This window comes from Chaetodon auriga, chromosome 18 (assembly GCF_051107435.1).
Source record: "Chaetodon auriga isolate fChaAug3 chromosome 18, fChaAug3.hap1, whole genome shotgun sequence".
Classification (NCBI taxonomy): Eukaryota; Metazoa; Chordata; class Actinopteri; order Chaetodontiformes; family Chaetodontidae; genus Chaetodon; species Chaetodon auriga.
In genome coordinates, this window is record NC_135091.1 from 6131392 (window position 1) to 6148713 (window position 17322).

Below are 17322 nucleotides of genomic sequence, written 5' to 3' on the forward strand. Positions count from 1 at the left end.
TTTCCTTTGCTGTCGGATGAAAACCAAACGTTTAAAGCTGTGTTAAAGCTCTTTTTTTTAATGTTTATTTGCACTTTATTTATTGAAAATTCACGTTCTGTTAATGAAAATTGCGACCTTTTTCAAAGAGTTTCAAAGGCTTTCATCTGACAGCTCATCTTTGGTACTGAGGTCGATGACAGGTTTCCCCTTTGCTACCTGTAGGTCATAGGTCATTTCCCTGGTCTGTATTAGATGCTATCGTCCCTCTGCTCATATAGCTGAGCCTGTTACATGCTGCCATTTACAAACCAGCCTTTCCTCTACCTCCCTTGCCTGTTCTCTCCTCTCTCCTTCCTCTCTTCTTCTCTTCTCCCCTCCTTTTCTCCCTCTCTCTTCCTTCTTGGTTCCAAACTGTGCATCTTGAATCAGCAGCCTGCAGCCCCCAGCCGTGCTGTAATTGCCAATAATGGCATGATACCACCTATTTAATGCCAAATCATACTATACTTAAAAATTTGAGACTATTCCTTACGAGGCGGTGGTCCGCAGGCTGGCTGATGTTTGTGTTTAGGAGATGCCTGACTGTACCTGTCTCTGCCCCCGACAGGAAACTGGCTAAAAAGCGTAAAGACGCCATCGGAACGACTCGGCAGGAAATGACTCACATGGTGAATGCCATGGATCGCAGCTACGCCGACCAGAGCACTCTGCATGGAGAAGATCCAATGGCTGTGACGTTCATGGACTCTCACAACTACAACAACAGATGTAGGTTTCAGAAAAAAACACTATTATTACTCTTATTTTTAACCATAAGAAGTGTTATTGACCATCAAAACGTCCACGCTGTAAGCCTTCGTCCTCAGTTCGGATGATACGATTTGTTTGTTTGGTTGGTTGTTTGTTGGCTGTATTTTATAGAAGTGGCCATTATCAGTCTGAATTTGGCCTGATATTATGATTAATCCTCTTCCAGTCGACATATTTTCATCTTCTGCCCTCACTTGAAAAGTTTCACAGTTGTTCTTTTCATTATTGATCAGTGTTTCTTTTTTTGGTCTCTAAAATGTCCATCAGCCGTAGACCTTAAGAGGCGATTCGGCCCGATCAGTCTGAAAAGTGGAAACAAAGAAAGGGTTTGTTTTCAGACGTGTTTGCATCTGATGTGTGAGCAGCAGCCCCGCCGATCGCCTGTTGTGAAGAAACACTTTGAATTATTTCTCTCCTGTTAAATACTTGATGACTTAACCAGACCACGTTGAGCAAAGAGCGAGGATTTTTAAGATGTAGCTTTTCCACTCATGTTTAAGTCACGCCCGGAGGCCGCGCAGTCCATCAGTAGGCTTTTTTGTGAGCGTTTGAATTTTTCCCGACGCTCACTGCTCGCTCATCTATGTTTGAGTAACGCTGAGATTTAGAAAGTTTCCTCACCGTGTTTCCTCCCGCAGTGCCCAACGACCCTCTGGTTCCTACTGCTGTGCTAGGTGAGACTTGCAGCATGGTTGGATATGTCACATTTACCACCAGTTCCCTTCACTGATCACCCATCGTCATCATCTCAAAGCCCCCGTGTTTGCAGCCCCGTCTTGTGTGTCTCGTCATTATGTGGTTAAAATGTTAGACACGCGTACCGTATGTGGATAGTTTGGCTTGATTGAAGTTTTGGTAGAAAGATTTTGTCTGTTATCTGTGTTTTATTAGTGTTAGATCCTTAACGAAGGCCTCCACACTGCAGAAAGTGAAATCTAAGTAAGAGGAAATCGAGACAATATCCGCTTGTTTCCTTTTGTAGAAGTCAGAATTTCTTTGTATCCACACAAATAGGCTCTTTTTTAGTACTTTTAACTGAGACTTTTTTACGTATTTTATCTACATTAGTGAAATTTTCCTGTTCTGTTTGCAGATAATGTTGCTTATTTTAAGTAATATTTCCCCAATTTTATTGCATTTTTTTGGTGTTTTTGGGAGCCCATCAATTCAACAAGCAGCGGAATGCACTGAAATGAACGTAATTAGAGAGAAATAAAACAAAAATACAAAATGGATGTTTGACTTTGGTTCAAAGGAAATCTAAAGATGTGTAATTTTTTTTGCCACCAAATGCCAACTCTCTGTGTAAAACATGGCCGGTACTAAAACTCAACAGCACTTCATCTGTCGTGCTGTGTTCTCCCGACAGTAGGTTCAATCGCTCCCAACCCCAGCCACATTTTCTGCCTCCTACCGAGAGTTATTGATATTCACAGTAATTACCATCATTCTCCCTCAGAGACCTCATTATTTCCACAGTTTTGAGTTGTTTTAAGGCATGCCATTCCCTGTCCCAAAAACGACAGAAACCGATGCATAAAAGGAGGAAGACAATTTGTCACATTGCCACTGCGAAATGACTGCACATTAAATCTGTGACATCAAGTGACAGTGAACGACTGAGTGCCTACAGCCCTGTGTGCTCGCTGGATGTTTTTCTGTGCTCCAGATCTGGAAGTCTGCTTGAGTATCTACCATCTGTGTTATTCCCCAGCCTTGTTTCGTCGCTGATGCCTCAGTCTGAATCGTGAAAGCTGTAGTTTTTGCCAAGTTGGATGTGACTCCTGTTCCCGTTTTGCACTGCAATGTGTTTATCTTTAGTTAAGTCTGGCGTTGACACTGCGGCATGACGTGGAGCTCTAACATACCCTTAAGGGCCCTGCAATCCCCAACGCCACCAAACTGTGTTAATTAACTGTTCCATTGCCTCTAATTTGGAGTGAAGGCTGCAGTTACAATCTGTCCTGGCCAATCACATCACAGCGTTGGAGGAGTAGCAGGAAGTAGCAAATTAAGAGGCAGTGTCGGGTCAAGTTTACTGTTAATTGGCCTGACGAGGGCTTAACAAACCTTTAACAATCAGTAATGAGCTAACATGTCCTCAGAGCACAGAAAAGCATCAGTTGGATGAAATAAACCGTGTCAGTTTATAAACAGTGGTGAAGATGAAATCGGCCGGTTGTGCCGCAACCCCAAGCTACTCCATTATACAACCTGTCAGTCCGTGCGTTACTACTGCCAACTCGCATTATCCCCCACGGCACAGAAGCATTCACAGCCCCATGATAACCCGCAGCTGAAACACGTTTCCAATGCGCGAGCTTCTCAAATGGAAATTAAATACATCATAGATCTGCAGCCAGTGATTCCTCATCTGTGCTTTAAATGCATTGTTTTAGAGGAAAAGCACTGACTTTCAGCATTACAGTGAGGGAGGTGTAGAAGCTTTGAACAGTAGGAGCAGAATAATGTAGTTGTAAGTAGCAGCAGATGATACCATTAGAGGGAATTTCAGACTTTACAGCTCGTTTGAAGTTGGTGTTATGTTGCTATAGATGTTGTTTCAGCACTGTGCCAAAATCCACTTAATGCAAAGTGTTTATTATCGTCTTTTCTGGTCATGCTCCATTGTTTTGTGAGATCATCCTCTGTTTATTTGCATCATCCATTATGTATAAACCTTTGATTTGAGACCCTTTAGATCCATCAAAGTTGCCAAAGTAACCCGCAGTTCATGTTTAGAGTCTTGCTAACAAATCCTCTTATCCTGCCGTCAGACTAATCCTTTCTGCTCTTCTCTTGTGCTGCTTTGACATGTAGTTCCAATCACAGGTGAGTACAGACAGAGAAAACAAAGTGACTCACGGTTTGTTTGATTTGAGGAAAATGCAGTATTTTCTTATGGTAATAGCTTAAAGCCAGCAGCTATTATAGTTTTGGGAAGATGAAAAAGTCGTTCCTTTGTTGCTTTTGTGCAGGTAAAACTAATGTTTTCTTTTCAAGCCAGTAATCAGTGGATGTACATGCTTTTATCCAACCTTCCTTGACTCACAAAGCCTTGGAAATCCATCCCTCTGACCGGCTTTTAGTGGAGGCTCTGATACATGCTATGAAAATCCGGTTAATTTGCGACCTAACTCCTCTTGCAGACGAGAACCACAGTGGCTCTGCGGCGGAGAACAGCCGGCTTCTGGATGTTCCTCGGTATCACTGTGAAGGGACTGAATCTCCTTACCAGACCGGACAGCTCCACCCTGCCATCAGAGTGGCCGACCTTCTGCAGCACATCAACCTGATGAAAACCTCCGACAGCTACGGCTTTAAGGAGGAGTATGAAGTAAGATTATTAGTAGCAGTACTTTTACTACCAGTACCAGTCGCAGCAGCGGTAGTATTAGTGGCCTGGTTGGCAAAAGCAACAAATGCCATTACTAGTAGAGGCAGTCATGTTAATGTATAACCCTGATGAGGATATTTATGGCCCTGTATCAGAGGATTTATAAAGATACAGTTTACAGTTACTTTAAATAGTGAACCCAACAAGTGCAGGAAGTTTCTGTAAAGCGAGAGGTTTGCAGCTGATTGTTTCCTGACATTTGTAGTAACTTTTTTATGCATTTCTCTTTATTATGTAATTACTTTAATTTTTAACAATCATACATATTTAACAGGCTTTTTTTTGTTTGACAAATTCAGTGTTTTCTTCTCCCTGATGCCTTGTTCTATCAGTTCTTCGGCTGTTTTAATCTGTACATTTCCGGCAGTGAAGGCTCTGTGGATGTAGCTTGTGTTCATGTCTTCACTTCTAAAAATAACCATTTCATTCAGTTTTATCCTCATATAAATGAATGAAATGCTCAGATAAAGGCCTACTGTGTCTTTTTTTTAAGCTGTCTAACACCCCCTTAAAGTCAAGAAGGCCCATGAAGCTTTGGTGACCCCTAGTGGGGGTCTGGACCCTCAGGTTTGGAACAAGTGCATTAAGATATCTGGACTGTGTTGTTCACTCATTTCAAAGCAGAGAACAGCAGAAAGCGCATTATGAAAATCAATGATGCTTTATTCGATGTTTTGGCTTGACATTAAAATGATGGAGAGACTCTGAGGGTTGAATTGCTTCTTAATTTGAGAGTATTTTCTGCTGCATTGACTAAACAGTTAAAAAGCAACAAACCTTTTTTATGACCCCCCCCTTTTTGTATCTAATAAGCATTACATCACCGCTCATGTACCCATGGAATAGAACCATTAGAGCAAAGCGATCAGTCAAGCGCGTCTTCCTCCTCCGAGTCCTCCAGCAGGACTGTTACTGTTGAGGATCCATGACGTGTAATTTTCCCTCCTGTTGTTTCGTCTGTTGTTGGTGATACAGAGCTTCTTCGAGGGCCAGTCGGCCTCCTGGGATGTGGCCAAGAAGGAGCAGAATCGCACCAAGAACCGCTATGGGAACATTATAGCATGTAAGAAAGTTTTATTTACAGTGTGCTTTACAGGAGGAAGAAAGTTCACATCGGGACCGTGAAGGTGTGGTTTGATCAGATTTGATTGACAGCTAAGATCCCCTCACTCTTAATAATAAGTAATATTCTCTTTTCCTTCTTCTCTCCCGTCTATGTCACTGTCCCTCCTTGTCTCCGTCTCCTTCTGTTGCTCTCTCCAACGCTTCTTTCCTTTGTCCTTCTTTAGACGACCATTCAAGGGTTATTCTCCAGCCCATAGAAGACGACCCCTCCTCCGACTACATCAACGCCAACTACATCGATGTAAGTGGAAACGCATCGAATGCTACTATTGGCTCCCAACGAAACCAACGAAACCACACTCCCTCGCTCGTATGTCAGGCCTCTATACCTTTATTGCGTCTACTAGTCATCCATCGTGCCATTTTACGCATCCAGCCACCCCGAAAACACATCACACATTCAGCACATGTGTCTGTCTCTGGTGTCCGTCGGTCTCTATCCATGTTTTCATGTATGCATCCATTCTGAATGTGTAATACTATCCTGATACAGCCAAATTAAGTTACGTTAAATGTGCTGAAATAGTAGGTTATTTAGATTTGATAGGACCTAGTCTTAATGCTAATAGCTATACAAAGAGAGATGTAGTTATTGCTTCATAGTCTGACTCTTGTTTAATAACAGTTTGACATTTTTGGAAATATTTTATTTCCTTTCATGCTGTTAGGTGGACTTTGTTACCTATGGGCAGAGTCAGGCTAGCTGTTTCCCCCCGTTTCTAGTCTTTATGCTAAGCTAAGCTAACCCTCCGCGGGTGCTATTGTCATATTTATTGTACACATAAGAGTGGTACTGATCTTCTCATCTAACTCCTGGGAACAAAGTGAATGAGAGTGTTTCCTTTAAGCCGCTGCATTTAGCCTGCAGTCCATTCATCTTTTAACTGGACCATCCATCCATTCATCTGTTTCATACATCATCCAACCATTCATCTTTTTCCATCTCCACCTCTTCACTCCGCTGTCACCTTTACAACAATCATCTGCATGTTAGTCTCACACATTGTGCTTTTTTTTTTAAATGCTAATACTGCTTATCTCCTATATTGTCATTACCAGCCATTAAAACTGTCTCATGCATGCCACTGCTCACATTAAGACAGAATTAGATGAGTGGAGTGGACACTCCCTGGTGTATCCAGCCAGCCTTTGTTGGTACTGTTACATTATTTGCATCTTACGCCAACGAATGAGCTGGAGACATCAGGAAGTGTCCTCTATTCAGTCTAAGTTTTAGGTCATTTTTTTTTCTGCATGTCCTGTTCAAACTCCCATTATATCAATGCAACTTTTCTTTTTCTGATTGACACTCACTGACATTGTTGTGCTTTCTTTCTTTCTTTCTTTCTTCCACTCGTTCTTTCTGCCTGTGGCTTGGGCTATAGATTTGGCTGTACAGGGATGTAAGTATCACTGTGGATTCTCTCATTCATGCCCCTCAACCTTTTACACCTGCTCACTTAAACATCCACTTCACGTTGTCCGCACATTTTCAGTTGCTGGGGTCTCCGCTGCATGGAAGATTTCACTCCATCACCGCCACCTAACATCCTACTGTGTGCTGTAAATTTGCTGATGCATAGTACCTGTGTTTTTGCCATCAGGAAGTGCCAGTCAGTGGTTGTCGTAGCTTTTTGCGCCTGACAGCTGTTATAAAGGTGACAGGCATCAATGCATCGATAGATTTCGGCAGGGCCTTACTCTGGGCGTCATTTTGCAGCTTTGTTTTGATGATCCAGAGATGTCATGTACGCCCACTTCGCATCACTCTTGATGAGATAACCAGCTTTTTTTAATTCTCGACTGACAATCAATTCATTGATTATATGGTCAAAAGACTTCAGTCAACTTTACTCTAAACTTCTTGGCAGTGCTCCTTAATGTTAATGTTGCACTGAGGACGTCACCAACTGTGAAAGAAGGAGATTTTGTAGATTTTACAAAAGGATACTCACAGTTTTTATGCATATTGAGTTGTTGTGTTATGCTGTTGTGTTTTCAGGGCTACCAGAGACCAAGTCACTACATTGCTACTCAGGGTAAGATACTGCCACACTGTCAAACACATGCAAGAATACAAGTACTTCATAACTGTAGTAGTCGCACAAAGTGCTTAATGCATGTGTCTTTATGTAGGTCCTGTTCATGAGACGGTGTACGACTTCTGGAGGATGGTGTGGCAGGAACAGTCAGCCTGCATCGTAATGGTAACCAATCTGGTGGAGGTTGGAAGGGTAAGTTTCTCTTTTCCTCCTGTTTTGCCTTGCGAAGTTTATTCAGGCCCTTTGGCACTTGGATGCCACATGATCCAGGTCTTTGAGCATGTTTTATTGTATTTGACCAAACTCTGATCTTCATATCAAACAGGTTAAGTGCTATAAGTATTGGCCAGATGATGCCGAGGTGTACGGAGACTTCAAGGTGACTTTCGTGGAGGTTGAACCTCTTGCTGAATATGTGGTTCGCACATTTACACTGGAGAGGGTGAGCGGAGTTTTTTTAGCTTATCTTCTGCCTAACGTCTTGATGTCCTTTTGCATTTATTTCGTCTTTTACATCATTTAAAGCGTTGCCAGATGCTTAGATCTGTAATCTAACTGCTCCTACCTGATTAAGCTAATGAATGCGATGTGGAGTTTGGCTGGTTGAGGATGTGTTTGTCTCCTCTGTGTGAGTTCAAGGAGCTCCTCGCTGATTACTCCTCACAGACGAACTCCATACAGTGAAATGTGAGCTTTACCGGTGCGATGAAATGTAAGCTGAAGATGTCTTTTGTCTTCACTCAGCGTGGCTTCAACGAGGTGCGGGAAGTCAAGCAGTTCCACTTCACAGGCTGGCCCGATCACGGAGTTCCATATCACGCCACGGGACTACTTTCCTTCATCCGCAGAGTTAAAATCTCCAATCCACCCTCTGCTGGGCCTATTGTGGTCCACTGCAGGTATACAAACACATGCAGACCTTTACGTACCTCATGTACTCTACCACACATGATTAATATGCACCTTTACATCTGAAATATATGCAATGGTCGTGAGTGAATCAGTCAATTCCAGATATAGACAATGATTTCTCACTCTGCGTTCTCTCTGCAGTGCTGGAGCCGGGCGTACAGGCTGTTTCATAGTCATCGACATCATGTTGGACATGGCGGAGAGAGAAGGAGTGGTCGACATCTACAACTGTGTGAAGGCTCTTCGCTCCAGGAGGATCAACATGGTACAGACTGAGGTGACTGCATTACCCATCCTCCATCTGCATCCACATCTTAGAATGCTCTCAGTAAACCTTCACCGTAAAGACTCGGCCCTCAGCATGGTGCAGGCTGGAGCGACTATATGGAGCCGTCTATCTGCCGCCCATTCATAAACACGCCATCTCACTGCACAAACACAGTAACAGTATGACTGGATTTGATATAAATCTCTGGGTAACAAAGGTGAAATTCATCTGGTTATTTGTTTAAATCCACTTTTTCAAAGATTTCAAAATAGCTTTGGCGCCACCCAGCAGCAGGATCAGGAATTACAGTATGATAACATTTTCTGTAAACAGTGTTGAGTGTGCGCATCTGGTGAGTTAACAGTTACTCTGGAGGATGAACTGATTCCATTTTGATGGTCAAAGTTCACGGTGGCCTCACACAACGCATTTTTGGCCATAACTCAAGAATTCATATCAAATGATGTCAATATAGTGGCTACTTCCATTTTTACCAAAAAATAGGCTTCATACCATTTATTAAATTCCCTCAAAATGACATTTATTATATGAGTCTGGACAGACATTGGTATGAGCTGCACTACACTACCGTATACCGTGCTCTGTATACTAACAGTTTCACAGCACACTCAGTCATTCGTCAGAGCAGCCTTCAGTTCCCCGAGTTGAAGCTGCAGTCATTTTTGCTTGAGAAATCCAAAAAGACAATTTCCTGAGGTGAAGTAAACCAAAGCTCGACAGTTGTCATCTCATCTCACTCACAGCTCCATCTCCCATCCGTCATCGCTCACTCACGCTGTCAGCATGCTCACTTTCATTCGGTGTCGCAGCTCTTCGTGTTGTCCGTGCGACAAGTTGTGTGTTTTACTGCAGCAAACACGTGGACGTCGGGGCCCTGACGTTGGCGAGCTGTTTGTGTATTTGTTCCTTTCACGTTGAACTGTTTGCTAATGTTTTTTATCTCGGAGTGAAAGATGTGTGTGTTTGTGATAATATGCATGTTGTGAATATCATGTCTTCAGGAGCAGTACATATTCATCCATGACGCCATACTGGAGGCCTGTCTATGTGGGGAAACAGCCATACCGGTCTGCGAGTTCAAGGCTGCTTTTTATGAGCTGATCCGCATCGACTCGCAGACCAACTCGTCGCACCTGAAGGATGAGTTCCAGGTAAAACTGATTTCAGCCCTTTAAGTGTCACTTTTTCGCAGTGTGCCTGTGGTCAGAATTCATTTGAGTTACGAGGAGTTTAGAGGCGTTTTTAAGAGTTTTCACAGCACAAACAAATATGAAAATGTCAATAGAAATGTCTGGAGCCACTCCTGCAGCATAATCCTCTTCTCTGCTGTTCATCCATATGCTCGGCATTTTGCAAACAATAATAGCTCGAACAAAGTTTTTGAGCTCCTGAATGGTCCTGCAGCATCGAAGCAGTAAATAGTCACATTTTGATGAACTGGTCGCCTTTTAATCGACTCCTTTTACAAATTCTCTGCAGTGAAATTGAACGTTTAGCTGCAGCCCAGAAGAAACAGAAACGACTCAAAACCAAAATGTGTGTCTCCTTGAGGCCTGACAATACGTTGAATGCATCTCCTTCCTCAGCAGTCTTCCTCTTCTTTGCCTTTACTGGCACTTTTCTCTCTTTCTTAACCTAAAAACTAATAAAATACTCTAACTTACACGACACACATCTCTCTCCTCGTCCAGACATTAAACTCGGTGACTCCTCAGCCTCAGCCTGAGGACTGCAGCATCGCATTGTTGCCTAGAAACCAAGATAAGAACCGCTTTATGGACGGCCTTCCTCCTGACAGATGCCTTCCCTTCCTCATTACAATAGACGGAGAAAGCAGCAACTACATCAATGCTGCTCTGATGGATGTAAGTCTCTAACGCACGCACACACAGTAAGGCTGTGTGATTTTCAACACATCAAGCAAGAGTAGTTTGGGACATTTCATTCTGTGTGTGTTCTGTTCTGATGGGAAACAGTGTTTTAGATGAGCAGATGTGTTGCTTTTAACACAACTTGAGTATAAACAACATGAAAAAGCAAAAGAAAAACAAAAAAAAATCTGTAATGTTTAATGTCTGTTGTCCCAAACTGCAATCATGTAACTGTTGAAAATGATACACACTTTTAAGAGGTACTACACAATTAATGATTAAGAAAGACACATACATTCGAATATTTATACACATATGTTCATACAGACAGCACACACACACAGATACACACACACACAGACTCCCCTCCCTGTTTGTGTGATGCTGTGTTTGTGGTTTTAGCAGCAGAAGGCTAGAGACAAATCCAGGTTCTGAAAAGACCGCTAGCTTCTCTGGCCACCACCCAATCGTCAACAGCCTCATTGTTGCAGGACATTGTTTACATTGGCAGCAGTTGACACCGCCTCAACATGCTGCCCATGTACCATGACTTGAAAAACAAAGTCATAAGTAGGTAGAAATTTAAGGTAAGATAGAAATATCTGGTCATCGTTAGGCTTAATTACTATTTGCTGTTCATTAGCAGGTCTGGTTTCATAGATGATACGTCAGAGAGGGACAGGTAGTGAGGGGTGGGCTGGAGGCGCAGTATGTGAGTTTATGATAATGGTTGAAACACAAAATGTAACACATGCATGGTGTGGAAAGAAACCTGGCTTCTCTCCGACAAAGCTGTCGGAGGACAAAAATACTGTAAACTGCTGTAAAACTTCTGGAATTCAGTCCAATTTCTAAGCATTTAAAGTTTAGTCACTTACCTTTGGCCTCTCTCTAACCAAGCTGTCAGAAGAGTTCCAGGTAATGGGATTTTTCTTCAAATCTCCAATACTGGATTTGTTTCATGGCTTCAGTGTCGTTCTGCCACCAGGTTTATGTTTAGCAAAGCCATTTACTCCTCGAATCCTAAACCTGACCCCCACTTTCAACCCCCCTCATCACTACAAGTCATTCGCGCCCATGTCACACATTTGGCTGCACATTTTCATTCAGGACGCGTCGGGCTCAGTTCGCTTCCAGTTTCAGTTTTATTCAGGGACGAATCTGCAGTGAGAAACGTTTTAAAACCTGAACTGAACATGAAGTTAACTGACCCTGTTAGCTGTAGATGTAGATGTACTGTATGGACAGTGTATTTGTATATGCAAAGCATGCTCCCCACCCTCACGTCTGATAGGCCCCACTGCATGATCACGTGACCTGAACATCACCGGTGTTGCTTGCTCTCCCACAGATTGTCCCACTGTATTTTGGTGTGTGTGTGTGTGTGTGTGTGTGTGTGTGTGTGTATGTCTGAGAGAGAAAGAAGATATTTAGGTAATGTAGCAGAGCTGCAGAGTTTGGCTGAAATGACACTCATACGTATGAAAGGCCTGACAGTGTGTTGTCTCCTTTGTTTCCTGCAGAGCTACAGACAGCCTGCTGCATTCATCGTTACCCAGCATCCTTTGCCTAACACTGTCAAAGACTTCTGGCGTCTGGTTTACGACTATGGATGTACCAGTTTGGTGATGCTGAATGAGATTGACCTGGCTCAGGTAATTCACTCATCTGTTGCCTCAAAATCACAACTTAATCAATTCAGGATGATATTTTCCGCTAAATCTGTGGTCAAAATCTAATTGAAGTGCAGTCGAGGAGCCTTTATAATAGTGTTTGTTTAAGAGCCCAGTTGTGCTGTGTCTCACGCTGTCACTGCTCTGCTCAGGGTTGTCCTCAGTACTGGCCAGAGGAGGGCATGCTGCGTTACGGTCCGGTCCAGGTGGAATGTATGTCCTGCTCGATGGACTGTGACGTCATCAGTAGACTCTTCAGAGTCTGCAACCTCACCAGGGTTAGTAGATTGTCGTGGTTTTCTGAATGAAACCAACCAGAAACAGCTGCTGCTTTGCTGAATCCGTCCCTCTAAACGTGTGTCTCGTTGGTGTCTCAGCCTCAGGAAGGCTACCTGATGGTTCGTCAGTTCCAGTACCTGGGCTGGGCGGGACATAGAGAAGTTCCCGCCTCCAAACGCTCCTTCCTCAAACTGATCCTGCAGGTCGACCAGTGGCAGCGCGAGGGAGAGGAGGGCGAGGGAAGAACCATCGTGCACTGCCTGTGAGTACACCCAAAACAGTCCTCCTCGTCCTCTTTAGCAAGAGTGTGTAAAAATCAGCAGCTCTCTAAAGAATCAGTGAAAAATATCAGTTAATTTCTTCAATTGGAGGTGAAAAGAATCCAAAAAAAGACGCCAAATTTGGCTCTATTTAACCTTAAGCTAATAAGCACTGATGTCCACTGGAGGACTGGTAATTAATGCCACTTATCTTGGCACCATTTGTCGATTCTATTAAAAAGTGTTAATGAAACTCCCTCAGAATGACGCACAAAATTCACTGACAAGCAGGATGAGTCGTGCCAAAGTCAGCGCCATCAATACCGAGAGAGCCAGCAAAAACGTGACTGAAGTGTTACGTTTGGTCACATACCTCCGCTCACATCATGGTTGCCTGTGCATTTACAGAAATGGAGGCGGACGTAGCGGCGTTTTCTGTGCCAGCAGCATCGTGTGCGAGATGGCCAAGAGGCAGAGTGTGGTCGACGTCTTCCACGCCGTAAAGACCTTGAGGAACAGCAAACCCAACATGGTGGACACTCCGGTGAGTTAGAGAGCAGGAGAGAGAGAGTGACAGAGGTTTAGTTTGGTTAATTGACATTATTTAAACATATTCAGAAAGATAAATGTCGCTGATGTTTACAGGAAGGAGACGGGAAGATAATGATTATCTTTGATTTGTTGGGATCAAAGTAAAACAAGCCAAATGCGACCATGTGATCACCCTGACAGCAAGTTAAAGCTGTGTGTCTGTGTTTGTCTACAGGAACAGTATCGGTTCTGCTACGACCTGGCACTGGAGTTCATCGAGTCCTCTTAAACAACAGAGGGAAAGAGGAGGAGGAGGAGGAGGTGAAGAGGAGCAGAACATCTTTTCACTTCCCACGTGTTTGATCCTTTGCTTTCGCTTGGTCCCGACTCCCCTCTGTGGCGGCCGTTCCGTAGCGCCCGTTCTGCGTCCCTACGAACGGCACAAGCGAAAGCGGCTCCTCGTAAAGTATCCAAACAAAGGGAAACGTTCAGACTTTTAACCGAAGGAGGTGCTGGGAGTGCAGCACGGGGGGAGACGTCACTCCTTTTACTCCTTTACGCTTATTATCCAGCTTTTTGAGTGCCAGCGGGCCCCTGTATGTTTTGGGCCTCATTTAAATGTTTAGCGTCCCACCACAGCCCCCCTCCCGTGGACTTGATGCCTCATGCTGTTTCAGCTGCAGAACTCAATGTGCACTGTAGATGTCTCCCTTCTCCCTTGCAAGCTGCAAACCACAGCTTTTGAGTAACTGCAAGTTTTCAATGGCCCCACATTCCTGCTATCATGCTAATTTCCGAGTATCTTAACAGTGTTGGGCATCGTATCATGATGTTTGAATATTTTCCACCAGTACTTTTGTACAAGAACAACAAACTTAAAGTCACAGCCTGGCCAAACTCTGTGAATGCTTCTGTTTTCTACTCCATGCATCAGCAGCATCTGTCATTTCACACTCTAATAATCAGAAGATTATTGTGAATTTAACTACTTTCCAGCCACTTTGAACCCATTTCACATTGGTTACATGCAGCAGATTGTCGGATACGTAGCCGTAAAAAATTACCTAAATGTCAGTATAAGTTTGCTAATTAGATAAAGTAGCATTTTAGAAACGACTGAAATGAAACAGAAACAGAAAGTTTACACGGGGAGTGTTTGTTTTTTTTGTTTGTTTTTTTTTCAACTTTCGATATCATGAAGTGGCAACTTGAAAAAATGTGTAGGATTTTCACTAAAATGTACACAAAAAATATGTAATACGTGTTATTGTTCATGTTCTCTGCAGTCACTGTGAGCTGCAGAGTTGATCTTCTCTGCTTTCGTTGCGTCATTTGCTGATCTGCTGGATGGAGGCTTCGAGGTCTTCTTCGTACCCAAAATTGTAAAAACTGAACGCTTAAGATTTTGTTTGACCATGTGACATTAGCATAATCATGTTTGTTTCAGGGCTGGGCCCAATGCACTTTCAATTCAGCCAATTCACAAATGGGGTGTTTTATTTCAAATACAAATTGGGTCGGAGGGAATCGGCTTAGAGAAAAGCCTGAGGATGAATACTCTTTGATGAACCAGTGAGTTACAGTTTGGTTTGAACGGAATTGGAAGTGAACTGACCCCAGGCCTCGTTTGTTTTGTGCACTGGTGGCCAACACTTTTCTCTTTGTTTTTATTGTTATTTTGTAGCTGATGTTTATTCATAAGCCAAAGACTTTGTGTAAATATGTCTATATGGATAAAGCACATTGTTTGTATTTATTGTTTGTTTACTTGCATTGCTTGTAAGAACAATCATTCTTCATTCCATGTTTACTCCACCACCAGCGTTTCTTAAACTGTGGGCCGGGACGCAAAATGGGCTGCGAGTCTGTTTCCTCCGGAGCATTGAGAGTGTTAGTATGATTTAATGAGCCCATAATGGGTCCCGAGGTAACAAGCTGCATCTGCTCAATTTGGGTCCATGAAGGGAAGTTTAAGAACCCCTGATAGAAGCTGTATATTAAAGCATTAGAAGTAGTTTTTCAGTATTTAGGTGGATTTCAGTAGTATTGTCTTGTTTTCACTTATTGAAACTCTCTGTGATGTTACCGTGGTTTATTTGTGTAAAAGCCCCATTGCTCTGTTTGTGGTCAGTGGAACATCAGCGCATTTATATGCACAGAGTATTTTGGATAATAGCTCCTATCCCTCTTAACGTCTTAGTCGGGATAAGCTGTTTATCTTCATCCTCATATCCTGCTCACCATTATCCCTGAATACACACGGACTCAGTGATGCAAACAGGCTTAGTGAGTGAAACATGCAGGACTGTGAAACAGAAACATTTATTGTGCCTAATCATTTGAATTTCCTTGTTGAGACAAGCATTTTAACAGCTTCTTAGATCGCAACCAGGGCTTCGTCGAATGCGTTCTCATGGACGATCAATGTTTTGAGTACCCTTTGGACCATGATTCAGTGTGTTTTATTAATCAGAATGCTTCATGAATTCTTTGTGAGGCTTTGCCGAATAGCAGATGTGTTTCTGTTGTGCACAAAACCGATTCAGAAAAAACAAAACAAAAAAAAAACTTTATTGTACATAAAATGTCAGAGGTTCCACTCGGCTGGAACAAGAGTAGCACAGGTCTACTGTTAAGGATGTTATTGTAAATAGACTTTCACGAGAACCGGAAAAGGCTCTATTGTTGGATGAACAGTAGAGATTTAGATGATGGATGCAATGTCAGAACATCAGTTCTGTTGTAGATAAAAAGTCAGAGATTGTACTCCCAGAGGATTCAACTTCCAACTGACAGATATTGTTTAAAAAGCATTATAGTTTCCACTGAATAGAGAATTTTATTCCACTGGTGGAACATCGATTTTCAGTTTTTGCCTCCAGATTTCTGGTCTGACCCAAAGACGGGGGAGAAAATTCAGAGTCCTCAGTGATGATGGGGTTCACCAGCTGGACAAAACTGACGGCCATCTCTACAGCATGTAGAGAGGAAAGTGAAGCAGTCAGTGATGAGAGTTTTAAGAGAAATTCAATACGGTGTGTCAGCCTTCTTAACTGCACACTTGAGGGGAAAACTAAGGAGCAAATGCTGTTAAGATGCCCATAATTCCCCCTTAATAAATCTGAAGTAATGGCCCTGAAGAGTAGTGAATGAAGCAGATGTCTGGATGAGAGGCCAGTCTGAGTATAGAAATGATCTCCATGGTTCATAATTATTCTTGTCTGTAATGTTTGGCTTCTTTGCTGTAATAAAGAACACTTCTTTAATTAAGACTGTCGGGCGTGTTCTGTCATTGGTTTACAATTGAAAGGCTGTGAAGTGAAGGCCAAAATTGCTTCATCCATTGGTCAACTTTTCATTTTTTTTTTTTTTTTTGCCTATTTTGCTTCTGTAACATGTCTACTTTCACAAAGAAAGAAAACATCCAAAATACACAATGAAGTATTTATCTAAGTTCAGATTTCTGATCTGGAAATATATGCAAATTACTTAATTTGATCATTTGCATATACATAAACATTAAAATAATTGCCTTAGTGTAAATAATAGTTTTATGGTTATATCTCACTAATGATGATCTATATCTTTCTGATTCTTCAACCAGACGAACAATCTGATGATATTCACACCTTTAAAGCTCCCACACAGCCGTCGTCCACCCACAGAGGTGCTTTCACTTGTGCTGATTAGCCCTCCTCTTGAGACTGTGTGGATGTGTACAAACTTGACTTGATGAGTGCACCTGCTTCTGTATCCAACAAAACTTTCACACAGCAGACATCTTGACCTGTCATAGCACGAAAAGCTAAAGTTTAGGCATAAACTGAACTTAATACCTGCGATGAAAGGTACACGCTGTGTGTGGCTGTTCGATCAGCTGGGAACACCTGGTCCCAATGCTCTTCAAGCATTGTGAGGATCAATATCTTCCAGTCTCCCAGTAAGCTGTGCAGTGAGCCAGGACCCTGAAACTGAAACAGGACCACCAAGCAGGCCAGAGAGTTAATGTTTTTATGTTCATAACTGCATTATTAGGAACTAATTAGAGCACTTAATTTGTTTTAATCATGACAGCTGTAAGTGAGAGCCTGTATTTTAATAAGAAACTTAACTTGGATTGCCCTGAAGCACATGTTTTTCCTTTTATTGTT

The 17322-nt window shown here is 42.6% G+C and overlaps 2 protein-coding genes across 28 annotated transcripts in view; one reads left to right on the plus strand and one right to left on the minus strand.

Moving 5' to 3' along the window:
- Positions 1-16441, plus strand: part of ptprk (protein tyrosine phosphatase receptor type K) — a 105741-nt gene extending 89300 nt beyond the window's left edge. For 3 of the 27 annotated variants that reach the window (XM_076755449.1, XM_076755459.1, XM_076755458.1), the window contains 20 exons: positions 590-750; positions 1431-1466; positions 3613-3624; positions 3942-4129; positions 5153-5252; positions 5479-5624; positions 6700-6717; positions 7317-7353; positions 7451-7548; positions 7682-7798; positions 8101-8255; positions 8410-8545; positions 9559-9708; positions 10249-10422; positions 11329-11346; positions 11952-12083; positions 12254-12379; positions 12479-12642; positions 13049-13184; positions 13407-16441. In XM_076755449.1, coding sequence (XP_076611564.1) covers positions 590-750; positions 1431-1466; positions 3613-3624; positions 3942-4129; positions 5153-5252; positions 5479-5624; positions 6700-6717; positions 7317-7353; positions 7451-7548; positions 7682-7798; positions 8101-8255; positions 8410-8545; positions 9559-9708; positions 10249-10422; positions 11329-11346; positions 11952-12083; positions 12254-12379; positions 12479-12642; positions 13049-13184; positions 13407-13460 — 2158 coding nt within the window. In that variant the 3' untranslated portion in view covers positions 13461-16441. Of the gene's footprint in view, positions 1-589; positions 751-1430; positions 1467-3612; positions 3625-3925; positions 4130-5152; positions 5253-5478; positions 5625-6699; positions 6718-7316; positions 7354-7450; positions 7549-7681; positions 7799-8100; positions 8256-8409; positions 8546-9558; positions 9709-10248; positions 10423-11328; positions 11347-11951; positions 12084-12253; positions 12380-12478; positions 12643-13048; positions 13185-13406 lie in introns of all 27 variants that reach the window. The other 24 variants (XM_076755467.1, XM_076755471.1, XM_076755461.1 and 21 more) reach the window with 20 other exon arrangements.
- Positions 16442-17082: 641 nt separating this feature from the next.
- The window catches only part of dlgap2b (discs, large (Drosophila) homolog-associated protein 2b), a 98295-nt gene continuing 98055 nt past the window's right edge, over positions 17083-17322 (minus strand). The window contains exon 14 of the transcript XR_013078483.1: positions 17083-17142. The gene's annotated coding sequence lies outside the window, so the exon portion shown is untranslated. The remainder of the gene's footprint in view (positions 17143-17322) is intronic.